At 32.7% G+C, this 25,439-nt stretch overlaps 1 protein-coding gene across 1 annotated transcript in view; it reads left to right on the top strand.

The window, feature by feature from the left end:
• LOC111428821 (uncharacterized) overlaps positions 1-24,648 on the top strand; it is a 46,784-nt gene extending 22,136 nt beyond the window's left edge. The window contains exons 3-7 of the mRNA XM_023064525.2: positions 15,241-15,446; positions 17,955-18,090; positions 23,359-23,492; positions 24,094-24,346; positions 24,486-24,648. Coding sequence (XP_022920293.1) covers positions 15,241-15,446; positions 17,955-18,090; positions 23,359-23,492; positions 24,094-24,346; positions 24,486-24,571 — 815 coding nt within the window. The 3' untranslated portion in view covers positions 24,572-24,648. The remainder of the gene's footprint in view (positions 1-15,240; positions 15,447-17,954; positions 18,091-23,358; positions 23,493-24,093; positions 24,347-24,485) is intronic.
• The last annotated feature ends 791 nt before the right edge of the window (positions 24,649-25,439 follow it).

Consider the following 25,439-nt stretch of genomic DNA (forward strand, 5'->3'; position numbering starts at 1 on the left):
TTAAAACTTCTTTTCTTATATTCACTACATTTTTGAAATGGAGAGATTAGGTACTATTGAGATAGTGTCTTTGACTTTACTTTCTGCATTTGAATTGCTTAATAAATGTTTTAATAGTAGCAAACTTTGAAACAAACTCTATCATCACCCCTCTTCCATTCTGAAGTCTTAACTTTAACACTCCAGTAGTCGCGCCTCCGTTACTACCTTGTGTTTACACAGAACATGCGCAACACACAGCTTTAATTTTTTCATAACATCCGAAATCACAAAGGAAAAGTAAAATAATTTTTCTGATCTACTGTCTACTGCCTTATCAACTAGTCTTCTTCGTTTGGTTTAATTAACCTGAATATGTTTTGAAATAAATGAATACTTTTCCAAGTTATTGTAGTATAGAAATCCAATACAATTTGTGCTTAATGGTAAAGTATCTGAGAAACTTCTGTAGATTATATCTAGTACAAATTTGGTTAGTTTTCCACGACTTTCTTTCCAAAATTCTGGACTTATACATATAGTATATTAAATGAGTTAATAGAAACTACAACAAACAACATTCAGTTTTCCTTTAAGATACATTATGAAAGTTACGTTTGCTTCGATCAATAATCACTTCTAACATTTAACCCATTCAATTTCACCTGTTACACGAAGTTTCTCAGGTTTGATATTGGGTTATCATGTATTTACGATGACTAATGAATCGATAATCACTTCCCTTCTTTGCGCCTTCTTGACTTGAACACTTGACAAATAAGACATAAATACATTTGCAGAAATTGTTATGAATTTTGCATTTGTTTGCAGAATTTAAGAATTTTTTCTTCAATCAACGAATATGTAACATATAATAAATGTTATATAACTTATTTTCTTGTCTTATAGTTATAAGAAATCTAATTTTTTACTTTCTTGGATACTCTCTACGAAATATAGAGAATTATCATCGTACACAAAATCGACATCCAGGATTTGTTGGATCAATACAATTCAAGGGCTATTTCGACTATTTTTAGCACTATGTATGCATTTATGTATGTGTGTATTTACGTACACGGATAAACACGGTAAATTAGCTGCGGTGACGAAATTTTCTGTACGACTATTACGCTAAAATCGTTTATCAGTATTAACTTTTAGGCCATATACATCGACCGGAAGTGTCTCTCAACTTTAACACATATTGAACCTTTTTCATATAGTACACTTCTTTTATAGAAATACGTAATTAAGTTATCAGAAATGCTATTGAAGGAAACTGAATTAAATTTATTACAAAAAGCTTCCATTTCATCTAAATATGTCAATTCAAATGGATTTTTATAAACTTAATCCTTAAAAAAATTCCTACATATTTAATGTTAATTAAATTTTCTGTAAAATGCGCATTGATTCATTTCTTAATATTTACATATCAATTCGTTCATTTTTCAAATTAAGTATTTACAAACTTAACTTGTTTGTTGAATATACAGAGTTGAGTTCATGGATATAAGTACGGCTTTCACGGCCGGTGTTAATTGAAGTAAAACTATAATATTATACATCTCTTTAGAATTATGCAAATCTTTTTGATGTAAAATTTTAATCATATCACGTAACCAGAAATGCTATTGAAGGAAACTGGATTAAATTTATTACAAAAAGATTCCATTTCATCTAAATATGTCAATTCAAATGGATTTTTATAAACTTAATCCTTAAAAAAATTCCTACATATTTAATGTTAATTAAATTTTCTGTAAAATGCGCATTGATTCATTTCTTAATATTTACATATCAATTCGTTCATTTTTCAAATTAAGTATTTACAAACTTAACTTGTTTGTTGAATATACAGAGTTGAGTTCATGGATATAAGTACGGCTTTCACGGCCGGTGTTAATTGAAGTAAAACTAGAACTAACACTAGAACTATCACTAGAGTTAACAGTATCCTAGAAACTTAGAACTAGAAACTTTCGGGTTAAGTCTTTTGAAAAAGTCTTGGCGTTTCGAATCCTATATGGCAATCTTCTTGAGAAACAAGTTCGAACAACGGACCATTTTTATAAATATTGTGGCTTATAATGTAGTTTTAATTTGGATGATCAAAAATAGTGAACAAAAAAAATAAACGAAAACTATTTATTTAAATTTCGCCGAAAGAGTTATTTCCAGAAAATATTGAGCTATTGAGCGCAAACATTTGAGCTTACAATAGACCAATAAAAAGAAAGAAGCAGAATTCACTAACAGTTTCAAAACGATTACGTTGTTATATTTGAATTAGCGCGTTGTTAAACAGACGTTCGTCATGTTAGGCTTGATACTTTGCTTTGATGGAGAAAAAAGGGAAAGTAATGCAAATACCAGACAAATTGGATGAAGATTAGAAATGCTGCGGCAAAACGCTACCCATTTAAGATAGCTAAGGTTATTAAGAACATATGTGCAAGATAAGGTTACACAAAAGTTTTTATTACAAAACCCTAAACCACGGATAGAAATCAGAAAAGCAAGGATTTTCAGGATTAAGAAGATAAGAAGCATTTCGATTTAAAAGTAAAATGTACCTAACATGACGTTCTGTAAAACGAAACAATGCTTATCTACCAAAGGATACTTATTTTTTACCACTCCACGAATGGTTATAAGTTTTATAATATGAATTTTGCAGTTTTATTTATGAATCTGAGTGTATACCACGTAGACCACTTTATACCAGCTAAGTTTGAAATGAAATATTACAGCGATTATTTGGTTTTATGTTTGGATATAATTTTTGCCGAGCTATTGGGTTGTTTAATATTAGTTGAGTATTTGTTGATATTGGTTGTTTTATTTTTTTTTTCGCAAATTACACAAACACGCCTATTTTTTTTGGCAGACACTATTAAAAGCAAATAAAGCGGTTCCAAGCAACCTGAAATACAATTTAGGTACTCTGAACGAACGCACTCTTCTGAACAATCGTAGTTTGTTAAACAGTCAAAACAGATTCTAAAATTCTACGTTTACACTCAACTAACCAAAGTTTTGTAAATGTATGCAGAATAATATTCTTTACACAACCATGGATCAAATGTTACTCCATAACGATAAAATGAAGTTTTCTGTATATATTAATACAAAGTAATAAATAAATTTTTGTTAAGTTAAAGAGTAATAATGTCAAATTTTGTAGAAATAAAGAAATTTATGAATTAAATATTAAAATAGTTTCAAAAAATTTTCACGTCAACAGGATGACGTCTTCGGTTATAAAACTTTAACTTTTAACTTTACTATCGTGTCGTAAAAGTCGCTTTGATTTGCATACGCACCGCGATGGTTCGATCGTAAAACCATTTTGCACTGCAATAAAAACACATGAAAATTCACGTAAAATCAACTGTACTTATTCAAACGTGATCCTTTACCCAGTGTCAGCGTTATAACGTGTACTAATCAATCACACGTTACTGTATATTTCCATTCAGCACAAACAACAGATACGCGAGGAGAACGTAACTTGCAGTAGTAGTGGTAACAGAGCTACTAGCGCAAAATGATTTGTTGTGACGAATACTGTACCGATTTGATGTCGACAACACGCATATGGAGTTACAACATCCAAATAACACCTAATATTACGCATAGACAATAAATCGTGCGATGTTGACGATACGTTAAAAATACATATATAAATACGATGAATTGAAAAACGAAATTATTAGTAATTAAGCAAATTGAATTTGCCACTAAATTGTTAACAAATCGTTAACACCAGATATCGAGAATTAGTGTTGTTTCATTGAATGTAAAAATAAAGTTTTTAAAAATTAACTTTGAATTGAAGAACTTAAATATACTATTTGTATTAGAGATTGTTAATCGACAATTTATATTTCTCCCAGTGATATTTGTTAATATATATTTTTATTTTTTACCATCTTAAAATACCTTTTAATATGAATTTTGTAATCTTACCCAGCAATTTGTGGTCTCACTCGGATTACACATTATATTCAAAATCATAATAATAATCTTCAATATTACATTACATGAATTAAGGTAATGAGATATATCGATATAATTTTAGCATATTATGCAGATAATAACAAATATACTGTGACGACGTATTTTTTTTTTTTCTATATATTGCTTTAATAAACATTTGAAGACCATCAGTCTGCGCAAATTATATTTCTAATTTTGCACTACTATAAAATATGTCAAATAATGTCGGTTGTCGGATTCCGTTATCAGTTTTTCAAAATTAAGGCTCCCTAATTTTTTAAGAGCGATTTAATGGAATTATAAATTAAAGAGAAACAGAAATAAACTATGTGGGGAGAGGAGGGTTCCGTCCAATCGGAACAGATGGTGCGTCCCAGACAGTACGTCGCGCCTTTATCTTACCTAGATAAAGAAATAAGGCTTAATGCTACTTTTTGATTTGTAATTTCTGTAATGTCTTCTGTGTCTGAATGCTCAGTAGCAACTTCAGTTGCAGCAGTAAAATTTTGTAGGAAGTCATCGCATGTAATTTCTTCTTCATCTTGATTTAAAATTTTGTCTTCAATGTCGTTTACCTCCATTTACCTGCCCCTTCTTCATCTTCAGTAGATTCTGGCCACAGTTTCTTTCAAGCAATAGTTTTTAAGTTCGGGCACAGCATATCGCTTTCTCACTCTCGGAACAGAGTTGCTGTCATCCATCCTTTTTTGTTCCATCTCCAATGAACTGGCAATGAATTTCTTTGATGATTCTTCATTGCCCTTGGATTTTGAGTAGTATTAATTAACAGAGGCTTGAGTCGGTGATCACCTGCTGCATTAGTACCGAGAAGAAGAGTTATTCTATCTTTGTTGTGATAAGTTGTTGTGAAATGTAAGTTCTCTGTGGTAGTCTTTTCCAGTAGAGACCAGTTTCGTCTACGTTGAAAACTTGTTTAGTAGAATACCCGCCTTATGTAATAACGTTCTTGAGAACATTTTTAATTATCATTCTTCTCCCTTCAATGCTACATTGTGCAGTTTAGCTCTTGATTTAAATTTTTGAAACCAACCTCGACTTGCGTGAAAAATTTCGTCTTTATGAACAGGCGGATTTCGGGTTTTGACTTTAATTCTTCAAATATGGATAAAGCTTTTTCTTGTATGTTGGTCCTACTTGTGGTACTTTACGATGATTTTGTTCCTCTATCCACGTAGAGACGAGAGATTCCATTAAGATGATTAAGATGAGTTTGCCTTTTACAATTTGTTGTACCATAAACGAGTTTGTATTTTTTGCAGCTTCTCTGATTTTTTCTACGTCACGATTACGTATGGATCTAATGGTAGTGATGGGTATATTAAGAATTCTTGCAATATATATAGCTTTTTCCCCTACAGCTTTTAATATATTATTATTAATATATTAACTTAGCTCAATGTGTCTTGGCAATTTGACAGTTTCACTATCGCTAAGACCGTCGTTTCAAGAAAGACCACGCAGTGAATGCTAGTGAATCCCCGTTTTATTTCATCTGTAGCGACGCATATCGAATCATAACGCAAATCTCAGATATATAGTCCTATATCTATGTTCCAACACTTTAGATCTAGGTCTAGTATTAGCTCTACATTTAGTTGTTATTCAGCGTTAGATTAGTGTATATTTTTATTAAACTAAAACTAGAACTAACACTAAACCTAGAACTAAAAACATTCTGGTCCAGTGTTAGTTCTAGTTTAAGATGTTATTCAGTGTTAGATATATTTTTCATCGAACTAAAACTAGAACTAACACTAGATCTAGAACCAGAAACATTCACGTTTAGCCATCTTAAAAGACGGTTGTTACAATAAAGTAAGTAATAAAATTTGGATTATAAATTTTAATTTTAATAACTTTTAAGATGCACCTAGTCCGCCACGTGTGACTGTGTAAGCACGTGTACCGGAGAGTTACAAATTTTCATTTCACCCTCATTGGAAATAGGATAAAAAAGTGCAAAGTCAACAACGACAAATTGGGATTGATTGATGTAAGGAACAAGCAGATTTCGTTGGTGTTAGAGCTAACAGGCTGTCACTCACCCGCCCGAATTTCTTTTGCTATTAACCCCAATGCTTTTTCGGCTCAATTGCCTTTTATTTCCGTGTTTCCGTAAAAATTGGCAACCGTTTAACATCTATTCTTAATTAAACGAATTAACGAAATTTATTGATTAAATAAAGTCGTATTCGGAAAAGAATAAATCTTTTCAAAAAGTTTTGAAACAGCAATATTTCCTGACAATTTAATAAAACCAAAATGAAAATGTTCGTGTCTGAACAGTTCGATGGTTCAAAAGTGGTGAGAAACTTTTGTGTAGTCTACTTTTATTTCATTTTTTTTTTAAATACTTTAGTTGTTTCTTTATAACTTATTTTATTTTTAACTTTTCTTTTACTATTGATACATTTTGGAGTATAAGGTAAAGGTTTCAAATCAAAAAATTATTGAGAAAGAAACTTAACTGTTTGGCTAATGTGAACGAACCCATTAACGTTTAATGTGAGCTAATTACCATTTTCCAATATTTTACCATCCGCAAGCAATTAATAATCACAGGTTATTGTTATATTCATGCACACTGACAGTATACATGAATTGTGCGATGAATTTACGACCACGTCCCATAACCCTTTTGAAATTAATTTGGATTCATCCTAATTGCTATATTTTAATAATACCATCATCTTCGTGTTATTAATGAATATCCATATTAATAACTTTCATAGTTTCACCGCGTAACTTTACGTCCTAGTTCATAAATGAACCATTCTTTATTCTTCTTAAGGTTAATCAATGGGACTACAAGGATAAAACTTATTGCGGCAAATTCTCATTTTTCAAGTTATACTTCTAATTGCAAGTTGCCGACGCCCAACGGGACGTGATCAAAGAAACATCCGCAAAGAATTTATAATAAATTGAAACAGCACCCTTATACTTTCCAATAAGAAGAGGAAACTTTGTGTTCTTTAATAACTTCTACCAACTCTCTGACCCTTTTTATTCTATCGTTTCCTACCTTTTCGTATTTATCTTTTTTTTTAACCCGACGAGTTTGAAAACTTTTATTTCTTACCCGGATTTCTTTTTTATTTTCTTGTTAAGTAACTAAACATCGAACAAAATAAATAAAGACAAATGATACTTTTACTTATTAATTAATTTTGCAAATTGAAAATTAATTAACGCAGAAAAGAAAACATTTAAAAAATCTACTTCAAATTGCAATATTACTTTTTAAAGTTGTTGAAATATTAATAATCTCTACAAGAAACTTAGAAATTTGTAAATTTTGTTTTAAGAATTGTGCGTCAAACTCAAAATCCTGCATCTAAGTGGTATTAACACATAAGGCTCCCTAAGACCTAAGACTGATTGACTATTGCATACAAAACAATTGGTTTTGCTCTGACATAAAGCAAAATATACCTGATGGGCTTAGAGGTACACTTAGCAAATCTCCACTTGCATTGATAAAACAATTTGATTAGCTTGCAACTTACAACGTTAAGGCTATATTTCTTTCAGAATTCTGGATTATGCCGCACGAAAAACAAAGGAGTTCAAAAATGTCAAATGAAGTCATCAATTATATTCCCATTAATATTCTCCAAGTTCGGCTGAGCCCCATACCATCCTGTGTGTTAATATTGCTCTTATAACGAAACATTTCTTAGCTTTTCTGGTCACCCTCTTGTAATAGTAGCTGTTCTTGAAAAGCCTTCTTTGTGTTGTTGAAATCTATTTTATGGGGCTGTTTCGGATTCCCACACTTTCTATAGACTCCAGACCATTTTAAAGGAGATACGTTCCATCATTTGCTAACTGTCCCTTGTCTCACCATGATGTCCTTCTTCAGAAGCCTGTCTACTTGCTGCATAGACATGAAGAGAAAGGTTAATCGGCAGGATAATTTGGATAAGTAGATATCCAACCTAAGTTCCATAGCAATATTTGGCTGCGTGAACTCCTAGAGTGCTATACTTTAGTTTCTGTATCACGACATTGACTGCCTCCCATAAGAACATCAATCAAGTCAATCATCTCAAACATCCAATTTAAAGGAATTTCTCTATATAGAGCTATACGGTTTCAATCTACCTCAGTACGTTCAAGAACTAATTTAATAGGAACATTCGTGAACAGCATCCAATGAAGCTATGACGATGTGAGGGACTAAGGTAATATATCTGACCGGTTCCATTAAGCAGATGGTCTTTGATGTTATAAGAATCTTGTTGGATATAGAACAATGAGAAATTCTGACAAGCAAGTCGGAAATAAATAATAAAAAATGAGATTATTATCATAATAGTTGTGTGCCATTATGATATAGCAGAGTCTTATATGTGATATTCAAAATAAGTTTCTCGTTCAAGAGAAGTTTGATCAGTTTACTGAATGTCTTTAAAATAGTCAAACTGGGATTTGACATGAAAATTTCATAGGTTTTGGTGACATTATTCAATATATTAGCAATACAATAATAAGATAAGTCTCAAAAGACCCACAATAGATTTATATGAACAAACTTAGGACCTAATTAATCAAATATCTCCGGTGCAAGTCATGCTAAGGTCTCCGCTGCCTTTTCCTCTCAAGTCCATAGATATTGAAGAATATTACAACCATCTCAATTTTCCTTGAAGTTTTATGCGCCAGTTTGTATTCATGTCTGTAGCGGGTCTCCAAAGATAACTTGTCTAATAAGTTCTGGATAAAGATTGACTCTGAGGATGAAAGCATGTCTGGTTGGTTTGGGCTCTTAGCTCTTTGGAGAGTTTGCGATGGTGGTAGTTGCCGTTGACTTCCCGGCTCTGGCCAAGTTTGAAGGTATCTAATTATGCGATAACCTGCCTTTGGTCACTCAATCTCACTCAATGCAACGATCGAAGAGCAGGTTACTACTAAGTTGCGGTGATTGAACCTCAGTTTCCGTTTACGGGACAGAAATCTAATTTTTTTGAATAACGACGAAGCTATTATAAGCAAAGTAACCATTCCCCAGGAGGACCTAAAGTCGTTGTCAGTGACATACCAAGAAAAAGTTGTGCAATATTTAGACACATACTAATTGATGACTTCAATTTCTGTATCCAGGGAATTACTCGACATTTAAGTATATGCCGCAAAGGAATGTGACTTCGTTTCTCATAGACACTAATGAAGCCAATGGCAGTTTCTTTTCGTTTCTCAAGTCGCTCGATAGTAATGCTTCACTTTTTTGGCTTTGATAATGGATGATGTTTATCAAGTGCAAGAAGCCAGCTTGTTCTGCAAGTCTTCGGGAGCAAGTTTTAACACCAACGGGAATAACTGTTCCTCAAATTCTTCAGATAAATTCGTCAAAATGAAACTTCCACCTTTCTCTATTTCCCCCATTAGGCAATATGTAACATAGAAAATGTATTTTTTTTATTCTGTTATTGAACATAACATTAAATGAAACAATTCAAAGCATCAAAAACCGAACAAGACAAAAATGTTGTTAAAAATATTGTTATTCAAATGGAATTGAACTACAGATAAAACTAAAAACCCAGAGGTAAATAGAAAATATCGGAACGAATACAATCCGGCTCACGCGCCATTTATAATTCAGAATAGTCGATGTATCAATTATTCAAGATCAGGGCCCATATATCCTAGCGAATACCTGACGGCCGAGCTCGTAAATACATTAGAATAAAAAAGATCGCCATACAGAGATTCAGTTTTATTGAACTGAACTTTGGTGTATTTACCAAGATTAATCGAAAGCCGTTTATTTTGTTGATTTCAAAAATGTTTTTTATCTCTTAACTAAAATATGTTAAGCCTGTAAGTAGCTAACAACATCAAAACTTAAACAGCTATTTGCAATACTGTAAAGGTCCTTTGGATAGTTACATACTGAGTGCTTTAACATCGGTAACTCTGGACGTAAACTGAATTACAATTACAGTGGCGTAGCATAGAATGTTATATCCTAATGGAAACACCCTAGTTGTAATCCCGGTCTGACACATATATAATTCAGAACAGTGAAACTATCTATTATTCGAAATCGGAACGCATACATTAAGGAGGATTCCCGGTCGCCGCTCCCGTTAATAAATCGCCGTCAAAATCATATGCAGGTGGATACGTTACTACCACGTGATTTATCTACTTGAATAAAGAAAATAGAAATGTTTGAAAAAAGTATTCACCTTTAAATAGAAAAAAGTATTTCATTTTTATTACAACCTCCAACAGAATGATAAATTTCGAACAAATAATTAGTTATTCGTTAAAAGGGATATAAATTTAATTGTCATGCGATAAGAGTATTTCCGAAATCTCTAGGTGTGCACTTCACGGAATAAAATACGATCCTACGGAATAGCGATCTTTTCTGAAGTTAATTTATTTACGACCTGGAGCGTCAGGCATCCACCTAAATATATGAACCCCGAAGTTGAATAATTGATACTCCCACTGTTCTGAATTATATATGTGTCAGACTCTGGGATTACCAGATCCGTTGTGTTTCCTCTAGAAAAACACGACGTTACGATCCAATTTGCAATTTGCATTGTATATAAACAAGAAACAAAGAAAAGAGTCACCAAAAACCTTATGTACACAGTCTCAAAAGTGTGACCATTCTTATATCTTGGAAATTTCTAGATATCCAGAGAAAAGATAAGAAGTTGAACACTCGAACGTGTATTAATATTGGGAGCTTGAATACGACGGGTATTTTTCTTTACTTTATTCAATATTAATAAAACATGTCGTTTTTCTTTATATCGCTTCCGTGGGTTTTTTCATGTCTACAGAGTATTGTTATATATTTAGGTGTAGTTACTTTCTTTAATCCTCCTCATATTTCACTGCCCTACTCCTTCTCTACAATCTTCTTAACATGCATACATACCCAAATTATAATATATAGGTTGTTATCTCGTTTGCGGCTTACTTTACCTTCCCCACATTTTCATCAAACTCTGTCTCTTAAAATAAGTTATCAGATTTGTCATTTTTTTCATATGCTGCACGAGACTTGGGGTTCACGAATGTGGTTTCTTTATCCCTGAGCTTTGTTTCACAATTTAAGCCTTTCCTTGCTTCCCGGTTTGCATTCCCTATCCTACTGCTCACTTTATATCATTTGTTACATGTATATATATTCTGTTTTCACCATAGGTTCTCTTATCGCCTCAATTAATTCATCCAACCTTTTTCTACGTTATATTTTTCTTTATAGCTTTTATGTCTTAACTCTACTTGTTGCCTTGATTAATCTATTGTTTCTGCGATCGTAAAGATTATCTCTCTTTTTACCGAATCTCTATGTACTATAGCAGAAAAATTTGCATGTACAATCTTATCGTATATGAATTAGCTTTACCCAACCTTGGTTTCTTTTATGCGAGGTCAGAATTGAATACTAAGAGCCAGTATGAAAACTGGGACTCTTTTTATGCAAATATACACATCAGCTTAGTACAAAGCTGGCGCTATTTTCTGATACTTGTATTAGTCAGAATAGAAGCCAAAATATAAGCACTTTGCTAGTACACAAAATTCCAACTTTTTCCAGCAAAAGTCTCTCAAAAGCGGTTATAGCTACATAGAAGTATACAAAATTTAGTATGTGCCTTAGAAAGAGCCAAAAACTATGTTCTTATGTATACCATTCATGATTGATTAATATACATATCAGCTTCGTACAAAGCTGGCGTTATTTTGTGATACTTGTATTCCAGCAAAAGTTTCTCAAAACCGGTTATACCTACATAGAAGTATACAAAATTGAGCTTGTGCGTTAGAGACTGCCAAAAACTATGTTCCTATGTATACCATTCATGATTGATTAACAATTTTTGAATGGCCAGAGCATCTTGAACAACGTCCAAAATCAAAAACAACCTAAAGGATACTTTGGATGAGAAAGTAAACTGATTGAAGGTAAAATGGTCAAGGTAGCAGATAAAAGTATCTTTTAATTACAAATCTACATTATTTTAATGGACACTAAGAGAGAGATGGTCATGATAAAAAAACATTACATAATGTTTCTAAATTCTACAGTGTACTGATTTCGAATTTTTTTATTTGCTTGATACTCTTAATTTTTATAACTTTCTTAGTTGCAATGTGTATAATTATTGCAATCTTTACATATTCCGGTTGTTATTAACATCATTATCAATTTCATCCAGTTAATCAACATAAATCTTTTAACTTTCGAATTCAACATTGTAACATTACTTTCTTCTGAAGCTAAATTATTTACACACAATTAATTTTTTTTATACTTGACGGCTAGAGTTTCAATCGATAGAGTTACGGAGTTATTTGAACATTCGTACGCAGTTAATTAGCGAATTTTGAGATCGGAAATATCAGCAATCGTATTCAGAGAGCCGTCAAAGGGTACCCTAGTTATAAGCGGTTTAATCAAAATTAATTATTTCCAGCCTCAGTGCGTGTACAAACAAGTAGCCGAATTCGGTGACATTCTGAGAGTAATTTCGATTGAAGAAATGCCGAATCGTATGACGTATAGGTCTTGATAGAAACGACTGCAATGTTTTCGTATGGCTTCTTGTTATTTTGGCGTTTTAGTGGAATTTTAAAGAGATTTCGAATTCCGTTATCGAGCATTTCCACTATCGTATTGGTCAGGATTAAGCTCTCGAATAAGATATTGTTCATCGAAATCGGTTAAACACTGTACATGCAAAACCCCATACGATTCGGGGCTTAACTTCGTGTATCATAGTTTCATTTGTTGTATTTTTCTAAAATGTTGAAAAATCATTTGATAGAATTATACTATCAGAACAATTTGAGAATTAACATAAATTTAGATATCACTTTTCTTATCCTTGTTATAAAGAGACTTATAAGAAATTGAGATATGTCAGTTTCATTAATCCTCAGATTCTAATCATATAAGTAGTAATTGTTAACGGTACTTGTTAAATATCTATGTAGTGAAAAACTAGTATACTCTATTAACGTACACAATGTTAGTAAGTGTGTTATGGTCACTTCAACTCAATTACCTATCCATTTTCAGTGATGAAAGGAAAACTAATTAATCTAGTTAAGAAATTAAAACAACTCAAACTTCATTTTGTAATTGCTCAATATTTTTTAAGTTATTTATTTAATTTTTATATTTACCAAACACTTGAAATATGAAGTATAACAATTGAAATTATTATATTCTATCAAATCTATATTATTTTCAATTAAATTTAATTCCAGTTAACTACGTAAGGGGTTAATAAATATTGTAGGAGATTACCAATTTTTAATTAGTATGTTTGAATACGTCTTAGAATTTAGATGCAATCACAAGGTAAGTAGAAGTTAATGAACTAGAGACGCCCTCAAATAACCCCTATCATCTCCACCGTAAAGCCGTAGTAAATCTTACCAAATAAATACCTTCCTCTAAACCTTGGGGCAGGTATTCAACTCAAAATCTGAAGCACCACTTTATATAGACTTTTCTATAACGTAATTTGATCGCGATTAGAAACTTTAGTGGAGTACGATGTGGTAATGTATAAACGTAATCCCTTTTGCGTGCTTCTTATATAATTAACGAATCTCTACATACTAATCGTTGTGTATTTCCCAATTTTTGGCAAATGTCACAAAAGTGTTTAGATTGTTTTTTGAGGTGGCTGTATTTTAATTGATTCACATGTTGAACATTCTTCATGCCCTAAATTTGTAATAATAAAGTTTTTTTGAAAACTGTAGAACCACTTGCGAAATGCTGCTCGTCAGATATGAAAGAAAGTCAATTCCATCGAATTGCGACTGGAGATGAGAAGTGACTATATTTTGAGAATCCTAAGTGTAAAACATTATGGGTAACTCCAGGCAAACATCAACATTTATTGCAAGGCCAAATCGCTATGGACAGAAGACAATGTTTTGTGTTCATTTCATACTGATTTTTTCATATGTTACCGGCAATCTCCGTTACGCTGGCACACCTAAGATTGACTAGGCAATTCGCACATTGCCCGAGCAGTTTTGACCAAGTCCGAAATAACTTTTAATTTCGGGGATTGCCTAGTATGCAACTAGGAAAACCTTGTTGCCTAGATCGTGATGTACCAACAACTTGGCATCAAGTGTACTCAAATATTTCATTATAAAGTACTACGAAACATAATTACAGCTCATTAGTAAATGCAAAATTCCGATATACATCATAACATATAGATACATCATAACAACGCAAAGACTCTCCGTTTTAAAAGTATGTCAATACTCTATACTTTATTTTCGGATAAGGTTCTTTTATAATATCTAAACATTGTTTTAAAATAATCTATATATGTAATATAAATGATAAACAAAATCTGTACTGAGCATGTGTGTATTGTTAAATTATTACTATTTAGTCAGATAACATAGCCCATAGTATATTACTGTCATTTATTCTTTGGCTACACCATCACGGTACGTACACATTAATGCACCGCAGTCGTTGTTGCTATTGCTAAATCCAACGCCGTATTATTTGACAACACGGAAACGGTAGTCGAAGCTTTAATGTATGCAGGATTTATACTGGCATAATTTACTGCAGTTTATAACGCAAATGCGAACCGACGTTGTGTGCACGCATATCAAGATATTTCCAATTTGATTAACATTTTTAATTAATACACCATGTTACCATATCGTCAATCATTTTGTATATTTTGTAAAATTATGAGATATCTCTTCAATTAATAATTATCGCTGTATTCAATCTCTATTTGTATAAAAACACTCTAACAAAGGGTTAAGCGTTAAATAAACAATTACACCTTAAATTACTTTGAAAAGTAATGAGTATTACTATACCAATAGTATTCTAAATATGACTATTCTACTCTAACATGTAATCGATATTTGTTCACTAGTATGATTTATTATCTAAGCAGTACAAATTCAGTTTACATCAAGTGCAACTGTTGTTGATATGGTGAAATGATAATTAAGCGGTTTATTGACTTGGAATGTGTGCTTATTTGCCGAGAAACAACGATGCAATTCTAATCGAAGACCAAATATCGTATTCGATACCAAGGTACTACATTAACAGTCAAATCCAATTAGTGGTGTTTACCACTTGATCTATTGTTGAAAGTACGATTACATCACCTGTAATTCGACGTGTTTGTTTCATTACTCATGTCCATAAATATGACAAAGAGAAAACTGTTGTTTTTGAATTTATTTCAGGTTTCTTTGCACTCCGAAACATGCATATTCGAGTACCAGAAGTCGTCAGAATGGGAGACACCGTGACATTATCCTGCTACTATGACCTGGAAGATGTCGCCCTTTACTCCATCAAGTGGTACAAGTACGACATCGAGTTCTATCGATACGTGCCGAAGGAATCTCCACCGTCCAAAGTGTTCCCGATACCTTATATCACTGTCGATGTAAGTACTAAGATTCTGTTACCACCACCCTTCCTTCTATCGAGCGAGATCATTAAACTACCGTTATATCGTGTAGTTTACTTAAAGACCACCGTGGTCTGTGATAATGTTGTGTATCCTTAAACATAATAGAGAGATCGTGTTCGTGATTGTGATTAGCATAAAATGTATACCGTGTTAAAAATGTCTTTATTGTATCCCAATAAATGATAAAAAAGATTTTCGAAACTTCACCAATTTATTATACAAGAAAGCTTATTAATGAAAAGCTTTTCATCTTAAGACTTGCTGATGTTCACTTTTAATTAGGCTTCTTATTTCTCATCGATCTCCTTTAATTTTCATTTTACCATTCTCTATAGGTGGACCGGAAACTTTAACGGTCCGCTCGTTTTATCGGGGCTAATTAATTACTGGGTGGGCTACAACGCGCGACAACCGTTGAAAATCCGTCAGAGAAAACGCATTTATCGTTTGTCCGCCCTCTAAAGAAGAGACAATTATGATCCCGAGTGCTTCCGTCAGTGTAAGTGAGGGTCTCGGGATAAAATAATGCAACTAATTCCATCAAAAGAAGATGTAATTAATGAATACCAGAACCGAACTACCGCTAATAACAAAACCTTACAACAACACCTCATTTTTCTTAAAAGGGTACTTTAATTGGTCTATAAATTAACGTCACGTCATAAATTTTATACTGTAAGTTAATGGCTTTATTATTTATTGTTTTACCACAAGAAGTCAACATATCAATTTACTTTATACATTTTTTATTTTATAATATGTGTACAATAAAACTGAATTAAATTATCCATTTAATACATCAGTATATTTAAATATAAATGTCAGCGCTCATTGATAGAATCGCACGGGTAAACCCGAATGTTTCTAGTTCTAGGTTTAGTGTTAGTACTAATGCTAGTATTAGTTTAACACTAGACCTAGAACTAGAATCATTCGGATTTAGCCGTACGTCTCTTAAGACGGCTAAACCCGGATGATTCTAGTTCTAGGTCTAGTGTTAGTTCTAATTTTAATTGTTATTCAGCTTTAGATTGCTGTATATTTTTGTTGTCCTAAAAGTAGAACTAACACTAGACCTAGAACTAGAATCATTTAGATTTAGCCATATGTCTCTTAACATGGCTAAACCAGAATGATTCTAGTTCTAGTTCTAGTGTTAGTTCTAATGCTAATGTTAGTTCCAGTTTTAGTTACTATTCAGTGTTAGCTATTATTAACTAAAACTAGTACTAACACTAAACCAAGAACTAGAAGGACTTTTGACTATAAAGAACACTCCTTTCCCCGTATTAGTCTGATATATCGAAGTTTTACTGTAGTTCTAAAAATATTTTATTACTTGGTATTATTGAATTTTAGTGTTTAGTATCAGATATAGTGATACTGAAAAATTCATGAAATGATTTTTCCCACTAGTAATTCAAAAGCAAATTGCGAAATGGAAAACCCAACCAACCAAGCAACCACCCAATGCTAGAGTGTATAAGAAGGTTTAAAGTATGCAGTCGGCGTACGGCGCGCCTTAATTTATGTAAATTTTCGCCACTTTTTCCTCTCTCACTGTAACGTTCCTGGTACTGCGGACGAATCTCCGCGTTTGTTAGCATAATGCGGTAAATCAAGTTATAAATTTAAACTTTCAATACGACGAGAACGATGGTGGCATGGATTTGCCGGGACCGTATCGATTTCGGGATTAAAGCATTTACTTGATTGCATAAATTCGATAAGTTTTAAGTAGCCCTCGACTCAAACTTTTGTATAACTCACGTTAATTTATTATCGAACAAAATTGATTTATATTTACTTATTTTGCACGTCTAAATAAATGAATAATGTAAGGTGTAATAATAAGTTATCTGGAAGCCATTTAGAGAACGTGTGCATATTCTGGAACGTGTGACTGTGTGTAGCATAATTGAATTTCATGGGTAGCAACGTTATGTTAGGTGTAAACCTTGTATTGGCCCGAATATACCTTGGGGCTGGTAGTAAACATGAAACGTTATCGCCTATGTATTAACATTCACCAAAGACCAGAATCGTAGCTATAAACGTAACAGATATGATTTATACATTTGTCTATCAGAATGATTCATTAAAGTTCACGAGTAAAATAGAGTTATTGAAATATATTTTCCAATGAGATGGGAAAGTTTGTAACTGACTCAATTAGTGAATATTATTTTTGCATGGATATTATATCCAAAATTATCAAGCATACCGTAAACTGAAAATAAATTAACGGTTGAAATTATATTTTCGTATAATCAATGGAGTAATACGAATGTTAACCGTTTAATTTTATTAAACTTATACAAAATTGAATTAATTTAAAACTTCATAATTCTAAACGTTTATGTGAAAATAAAATTTGATTACTTCTGCGAAAGGCATTTATTCCGATCTATGATGACGAAGATGGGATCGTATGGAAAATTTCAAAGGACGAAAATAAGTCTTTTATTCATTTCGTTGCAGATGTCAAGATCGAATGCTCGGGAGGTAACCTTAACTGAAGTAGTCAGGGAGACGGCCGGAACGTATAAATGTGAAGTCTCCGCCGATGCCCCGCTCTTTCATACGGAAATTCGTTCAGCACATATGCTCGTTGCTGGTAAGTATCTTCATCTTTGTTACCAAATAGGATTCCTTTAACAATATAGGATACAAACAATCAGAATATCAAAGAAGTTTGGGAATTTTATGTATTTCTTTAGCCATTTTTTACTTGCTTAACAACACAGATTAAATAAATCGTGATTTTCTGTATACATTTTTCATGATATATTGGAAAAGAAAAATCAATAAAGCAAACAGATTTTTTAACGTTAACAGTAATGGTATGCTGAAAAGTAGAATTAAAGGGGGAAGAAGAAAACATTAAATATCACCCCATCTTTTATATTAATTCACCTTGGATGCAAATTTGACAAGAACCATTTGTCTTCTTAACGACTTTCTTTCCCACGAAACGCGTTATGCGAAATGATTCGGATACCATCCTCTATCTAGGTTATCGTTATTACGGTCATCAGATGTAGCAGTAGCGGTCCGTGTGTTGTTGCAGGTGCTGCGCATATTTTCCTCTTTCTATTAGAGTGTCTACATTTACAACTTATTGTTGCTGAAAATTTTCTTGCATTTCTTTTCGGTTCTTGTTCTTGAATAATTAATATTTAATCACACCAAGTGAAAATCAATATGAAACAATTACTATATATTATTATATATCAGAAAAGGTAATTAAATCAAGTTATAGTCAGATTCGATATCTTCCAAGAGAAATCATATCTTTCCAAATTATTAAAAATAAAGCGGAGGCAGATGCAATCTAATCTTCACGGAGAACATTAGAAAAGTTCTACTAAACGAAACATAGTAAGAAAACAATACAAGGAAAACCAAAAAGCAGATATAAGCAGTTATTAAACAATAGAGGTGCATTTGGGTTGTAGTAAAGTTCGTGGTGAAACAAGGTTTTCGGTGGAGTTGTCCGATTTTTTTTGTTCGATCGGGTTTACTATTAGTGTTGCTGCCTATTAGTGGATTTTGAGTACTAAATTCCTACGTTTGGTATTTTGTTGTTGTTTTTTAATCTATAGTGAATTTGTTGGTGAATTTTATTTAGTTTCGTGAATTCGTGGTTCTATAGGGGCGATTTTGTTCCACCCGCATGTTACAAAATCTTTTCTTTATGTCGTTATCGGATAATTAATTATGTGGGAAGTGTCGGCAACTCATACATACAAGCACAGCTAGTGTTGATTGGGGATCATGTCACCCTTCAATCTGTTGTTAACATAGATACGTTAAAGTGATACGCTAAACAATATGTAATTTATTAACTGTAAGTATGATGGGATTATCGAGTCCATAGAGTCGAACTCTGACAAACTTTGTTAAATCTACAAGGAAGCTTGGATCTACAGCTTGAATGGAAGTTTAAATCGGAAAATAAGACATGAAATCTTTGCTACTTATCACGGAGAACGCTAAGAACGTTTTCATAAACGAAAAGTAATAGTAGAAAAGTTAAATTTAAGCAAGCAGATGTAAAGTACAGAGTTCAAGTGTCGCCAACCCGTATAGAGAAGCATACCTGGTATTAAGTGTGACTATATGTTGGAATATTCCAAAGAATTCCACTTCAAAGGTGCCCACTGCTGCTTTGTAGTCACCCTTAAATCTACTTTTGCTTGAACATAGCCACATAGGAGCTAAATGATATATCTATTAGCTACAAGTATGGTAGGATTATTGATTATATACAATTTACTCTGAAGAAGTTTGGTAACTCTATCAGGAACCAGATTGGAGTTCTGCTTCGTTTTTGGTACCGTTTAAATGAATAGAGGTTAAGCGCGAAAAATGTTGCTCTTAAAAAAGACTTCGTTAAATTTATCAATTGTGTTGAAGAAATGGAGCAATGCTCTCGTAGAAGCAATCTCGTGTTACAAGGCAGCCACTTCACCCAAACTCAGTATATTCAGTCAGTGTATTTTCAGATAAGACAGATAATATAAGTACTCTATTCTTGAGAAATTAGGTGGAAGAGGTTGGCGAAATTTTATTTAATACACACATCGATGTTGGCTCGGTATTAGAAGCTGAACAAGTATAATTTCCTGAATCAGCATTCTGGAAATTCGTTCTGTCTCCAGGTTTCCCTCCTAGCCTCTCTATTCAGGATGTCTTTGATCAATTCATCTTGATCTGCACTGTAAAATTTTTATCGTATTAAAAGTGCCACGAATATAGAAAGAAGTGATTATGTTAATGACATCATTTGTGACATTATTGACACATAACAACATCTTGAACCTGAGTTTGATATCATGTGGCTCACTAACAAGAAAATGTTTCCGAGAATCAAATTTTGTTGATTTTTGGTATAAACATAGAGTATTACACTAAGTATTTGAACATATTTTGTGTATCACCCGAATAAGATTTGTACTTGAGTCATTAAATCTGTGAAACATTTAGTTTTAATATTGACTAACATTCCATAGAGCTAAAAAATCAACTTGAAGTATTTCGAAACAAAAAAAAAAGGATTTGAAATAATTCATCCTTTTCTAAAAAACCTTTATTCTTTTTATTGGTTTTTTATGTGTTAATTATGTTTTTGTTGATATAAAAAAAACAAATAGAGCAAATAACACGGCCCAGAACATTTCAGCGCTTTATGGCCATATTTGTCATGATAAAACAAAGTTTGGACGGCGAAGAAGGCAAGGATAATCGGTTTCTAGAATGTGAATGCGAGCTGTTTTTGTATTGATCTCTATAATTTGAACAAAACTCTAATTTTGTTTGAAAATTGTTAGGATTAATTTGAATTTCCAAAGCTGGAGTATGGATTGACAAGAAAATGTACAGTCAGAGAATGTTATTACGATGTGGTCGACACAATTTTTTGACCAAAACGAAACGCAGTTATCTTCAGAGTGATTTTTATTACATTCTAATAAATATATATTTTTTATTCGACAAAATCGTCTTCCGTAGCAGACCATCAATCACCGCTTTTTGTCTCTCCGAGTGTGACCTCTGCTACACTTTCACGTCACACCGTAAGGCGTGGATTAATTCGATTTCTCTAAAATGAATGACTTGTTACGTGAGTAAGTCTGAAAAATTAGGAACATTTAATTTTGGAAAACCGTTACCGAGATTCGACATACACAATTATTTCATCTATGAGAAGTTGTGTAGGTATTATGATTTATGATTAGTAAAATGTATAATACATTTTCAGCTGTAGCATCCTCAATTCAATTAAATTAATTGACACAATCAAAACATATCATTAAATATTAATTACTCAAAACAAGTTGTGTTTTGAGTAATCTAATTTAAGTAATTTGATTCTTCTATCATTGTTATTAACAGCATTATTAATTTCATCAACATAATCAATACAATTCTTTTAGATTTTTCTAATTGGTACTTGTTTTCAGTCGGTAGAATCGCTGAGTCGTTTACACAACCGTACGTAATTAATTTGTGAATTTTGAGGTCGCGCATTTCCACCACCGTATTCATTGTGGATCAGAATTTTGATCAATATGCTCATAACTAAAATTGGTCAATTAATAAAGGAGGTAATTGTGTTCTCAACATTTTTGCATATATCGAATCGGGCATTTCGACGTGTGTTCAACGAGGCCCAAGCTTTTGATTGAATCGGGCATTTCGACTATCCTATTTAACAAACTTTACCGCAGGTTTCTTCATCGAATGAATGCCGAGATATCGATCCCCAACTATTCTATCTCTATTGAAGCGAGATCGCAAAATTGTTAAAATTGTAAATTAAAGCTTAAAGTGAAGAATAGAAGTAATTATGATGTTCGCCCAAGGCGATCGAAACCTGCATGAAACAGAAAGAGTGTTCAATGAACGGTTTCCGGAAAACTCCATTAACCGAAAATATTTACGAGAACTTTCAAACAAGTTTTTAGAGACCGGAAGTGTAGAAGACCGCAAGAAGAGATCGATTTGCGTGATTATTCACCGAATGGAATTTTGTGAATAAATGACAAAAACAATTAAGCGAACATCAATATATTTGCAACATATTTGATTTAGTACTGACTGTATTTTTCTTTGGATTGTCTTGCAACAGAATGAAGTTTCACCTCAATATACGGATGTGGTAAGGACGTGGACCTATCGACTAGCCAGCTCGATTTTCTGACATAACACCAGTATTTTGCACTAGTACTTTTTAATGGGTGTATTCAACATCTAAGTGAGCATAAAGCTGCGTAAACCCTCTGGTGACCATGAAGGAATTGAAAGAAAAAAATGTTGAAACATGAATTTTGATGTACTGTACTATGTGATGTCGTCTTTCAGTACATTTCCAATGTTCAGTATTTTACTGGTTTTCACAGTCATACTACTATCAATTGATTTGATACATATTTTGAAAACGTTTTGTTTCTACCTTGCTGCTAGGTTCCTTTTTTTCTAGCTTCGTTGGGTTTTTTTATTTCCTTCCTTCCTTTTATTTGTTCTTTCTATCTCTATGTTTTGATAAGTTTCTGCGTTTCTACCTTGTTACTGGGTTCTGTTCTTCTTGATTCGTTCGAGTTTTTTCTTTCTTTTCCGACGTTTTCCCAGATCTTGATTAATTTCTGCGTTTCTAGTATGTTGCTGGGTTCTATCCTTATAGCTTCGTTGAGGTTTTTTCTTTCCTTCTGGTTCTCCCTGTTTCTAGTTCTTGATAAGTTGTTGCGTGTCTAGTTTGTTGCTGGATTTTTCCCTTCCTGCTTCGTAGGGATTTTATTTCCTGTCTGGCTATTTTTGCCTGTAGTTTATGATTAGTTTCTGCCTTTCTACCTTGTGGCTAAATTTCTAGCTTGCTGTTAGGTTCTTTCTATCTCTATGTTTTGATAAGTTTCTGCGTTTCAACCTTGTTGTTGGGTTCTGTTCTTCTTGTTTCGTTCCAGTTTTTTCTTTCCTTTCTGACCTTTTTGCCAGATCTTGATTAGTTTCTGTGTTTCTAATATGTTGCTGGGTTCTATCATTATAGCTTCGCAGAGATTTTATTTCCTGTCTACCTGTTTTTGTCTATAGTTTATGATTAGTTTTTGCGTTTCTACCTTGTGGCTAGGTTCTTTTTTCTAGCTTTGTTAGGGTTCTTTCTTTCCTTTTGGTTCTTTCTGTTCCAGGTTTGTTCAGGAAGACTTATTAGCAATTATCAGCAAAAATTATTGTGTCTTAAGACGAAGTCGATACAACACTCGACTTAACCAGGTTACAGATCGAATTTAGTGATCCAGCGAACTTGGAGGTTTATTAAGGAAAATTCAAATTTAGAGTTATACATCTTCGTAAGATATTTTAAAGTAATTTTAAATTATTATTTTAGAAATTCCGGACGAGGGGCCCGTACTCCGTACTGAATTGCAAAATGTAACACCTGGAGCAAAGGTGAGAGTGAACTGCACAACTCCAGGGTCCTATCCGCCCATGAACGTGACGTGGCTCATAAATGAGAAAGAGGTAAGATAACTTTAATTACTTAATTAAAATTATTTTTGATTTGTTAAATTTACAATTGAAATGGTTTTAAATCTTAAAGGGCAAAAGATTGAAAACAATTTTAGACTGAATGTTGCTACACAACTATTTGAAAATTCAATAATGATGTAAAATGTTTAATAAGAACGAGATGGTTTTGGCAATGTTAAAATCCTACATACTTAATGACCAGTGAGGGTTAAGTCACCCGGTATTTGATGTTTGCGGATAATAAGTACCCGGAGGAGAGACGCCCTCTATGCCCTCTCTTTCCCGTGTGCATGAGTAGGTGTAATTACTCTGCCGCTTCGCTGATTAGCGTAACGGTGCTCTCTGCGCTAATTAGTTTGCAGACTCTGAAAAGTGCTGCAGTCTGCGAAGCGACGCTTATTTGCCATTTTTTCCCTCGCTATATAGCTGCTACCGGTAAATTTCGACTACTAATAAATTAAAAACTGCATGGTTACGTGAACAACGATGGCGTAAAGAATTGGGTGAAATAACGAGCTATTCCAGTTTGCCTCATATATCATTGCATCATAATCGTCATGATATTTTTTTTAGATAAACCATTTTCTTACAGATCCAACAGAAAAATTTTATTGAAATTCATCAAACGATTGAAAACTACGATGCTTTGCCCGGATTAGGAACTGTACGATCGATTATTACGCTGAAAACGTATCCGGAATTGTTTCAAAGTGGAAAAATTAAATTGAGTTGCATAGCTTCGCTCTATAATTTGTATAGGCAAGTTAGTGAAGTAGAGGTTGCCGAAGATCGACGGTTAATGGCTCTGGTAATGGTTCCAACAACGTCAGATGAAGAAACCAAAGGTACTTAAAAATATAATTAAAAGTATAATTATTTTAAATTTTAAAAGAAATCCTTTCGCTACATCCCTTCATAGTCGTTTTAATTTTTAATCATTCCAGTTGGATGAAGTTGAAATTTTTGTATTATGTTTTCTCTCAGGTCTAGCAAACGGATCAAAAGAACTATTTAGAATTCCTTTAAAAGCGTGGCTTTTATACGGGATTTTAACAATCTGGCTTAGATGACAGTTTTTCATGTAAACTAACGTGTTTAATTAAAAAATCAACATAGAAGGGAGAAGCAATAAAAAAGATAAACAAAGTTAAACAAATATAAACAAAGTGAACAACAATTAGTGAATGATATAGTGCGGAAATAAAATACTAGTGATAATAAAGTATGTATACAATTCATCTTAAAACCACCAGTTACTGGCTGTACTTCTATCTACATTAAAAAATCAATAATTAAAAATTGTGGGGGTATTCATTATTAACGAATTGAACGTTAATTTTAAAATATCCTATAATTTTTAATTTAATTTTGTGTATACATTAATACCGGTGTTGAATAATGTTAAACCTAAATGATAGGTTTGTTCGTACAAGCGATTTGTAAGTTTAAACGTCGAAATCCCAACCAGTCCAAAACGCTTCCACGAACAAAGATAATAAATAACAATAAAATTGTATAGGTTATTGTATACGTAACGCAAAATAAAAGATAAAATAAGATACATTGAAAGACAAAACAATGTCGTAGATGTAAATTAAACATTTAAGAACATCTTTTAATTTCACCTGTAAATATATTCATTTTAAAGAGACACGAACGATTTAAAATATATTATTGAATAAGGATGAGAATTATTACTACTGTATGTGCCAACACAAAATGGAAGTTGTTATTGTTTTATAAAAAAGAATGTAAACAAAAAATTTTTGTATAGAAATGTAAATTAGTATGGAAATTTTTAGAAATTCTCGTATAATGCGGGAACAAAAGCTGGCCTACTCTCGAACTAATGGAATTTTAAATTGAATTGGATTTTTCTTAAGCGTTTTCATTTTGATCTAGATATGCAAAAGATGTCGCAAATCAAACCATCCACCA

The sequence above is a fragment of the Onthophagus taurus genome, chromosome 2 (assembly GCF_036711975.1).
Source record: "Onthophagus taurus isolate NC chromosome 2, IU_Otau_3.0, whole genome shotgun sequence".
In the NCBI taxonomy this organism is placed as follows: domain Eukaryota; kingdom Metazoa; phylum Arthropoda; class Insecta; order Coleoptera; family Scarabaeidae; genus Onthophagus; species Onthophagus taurus.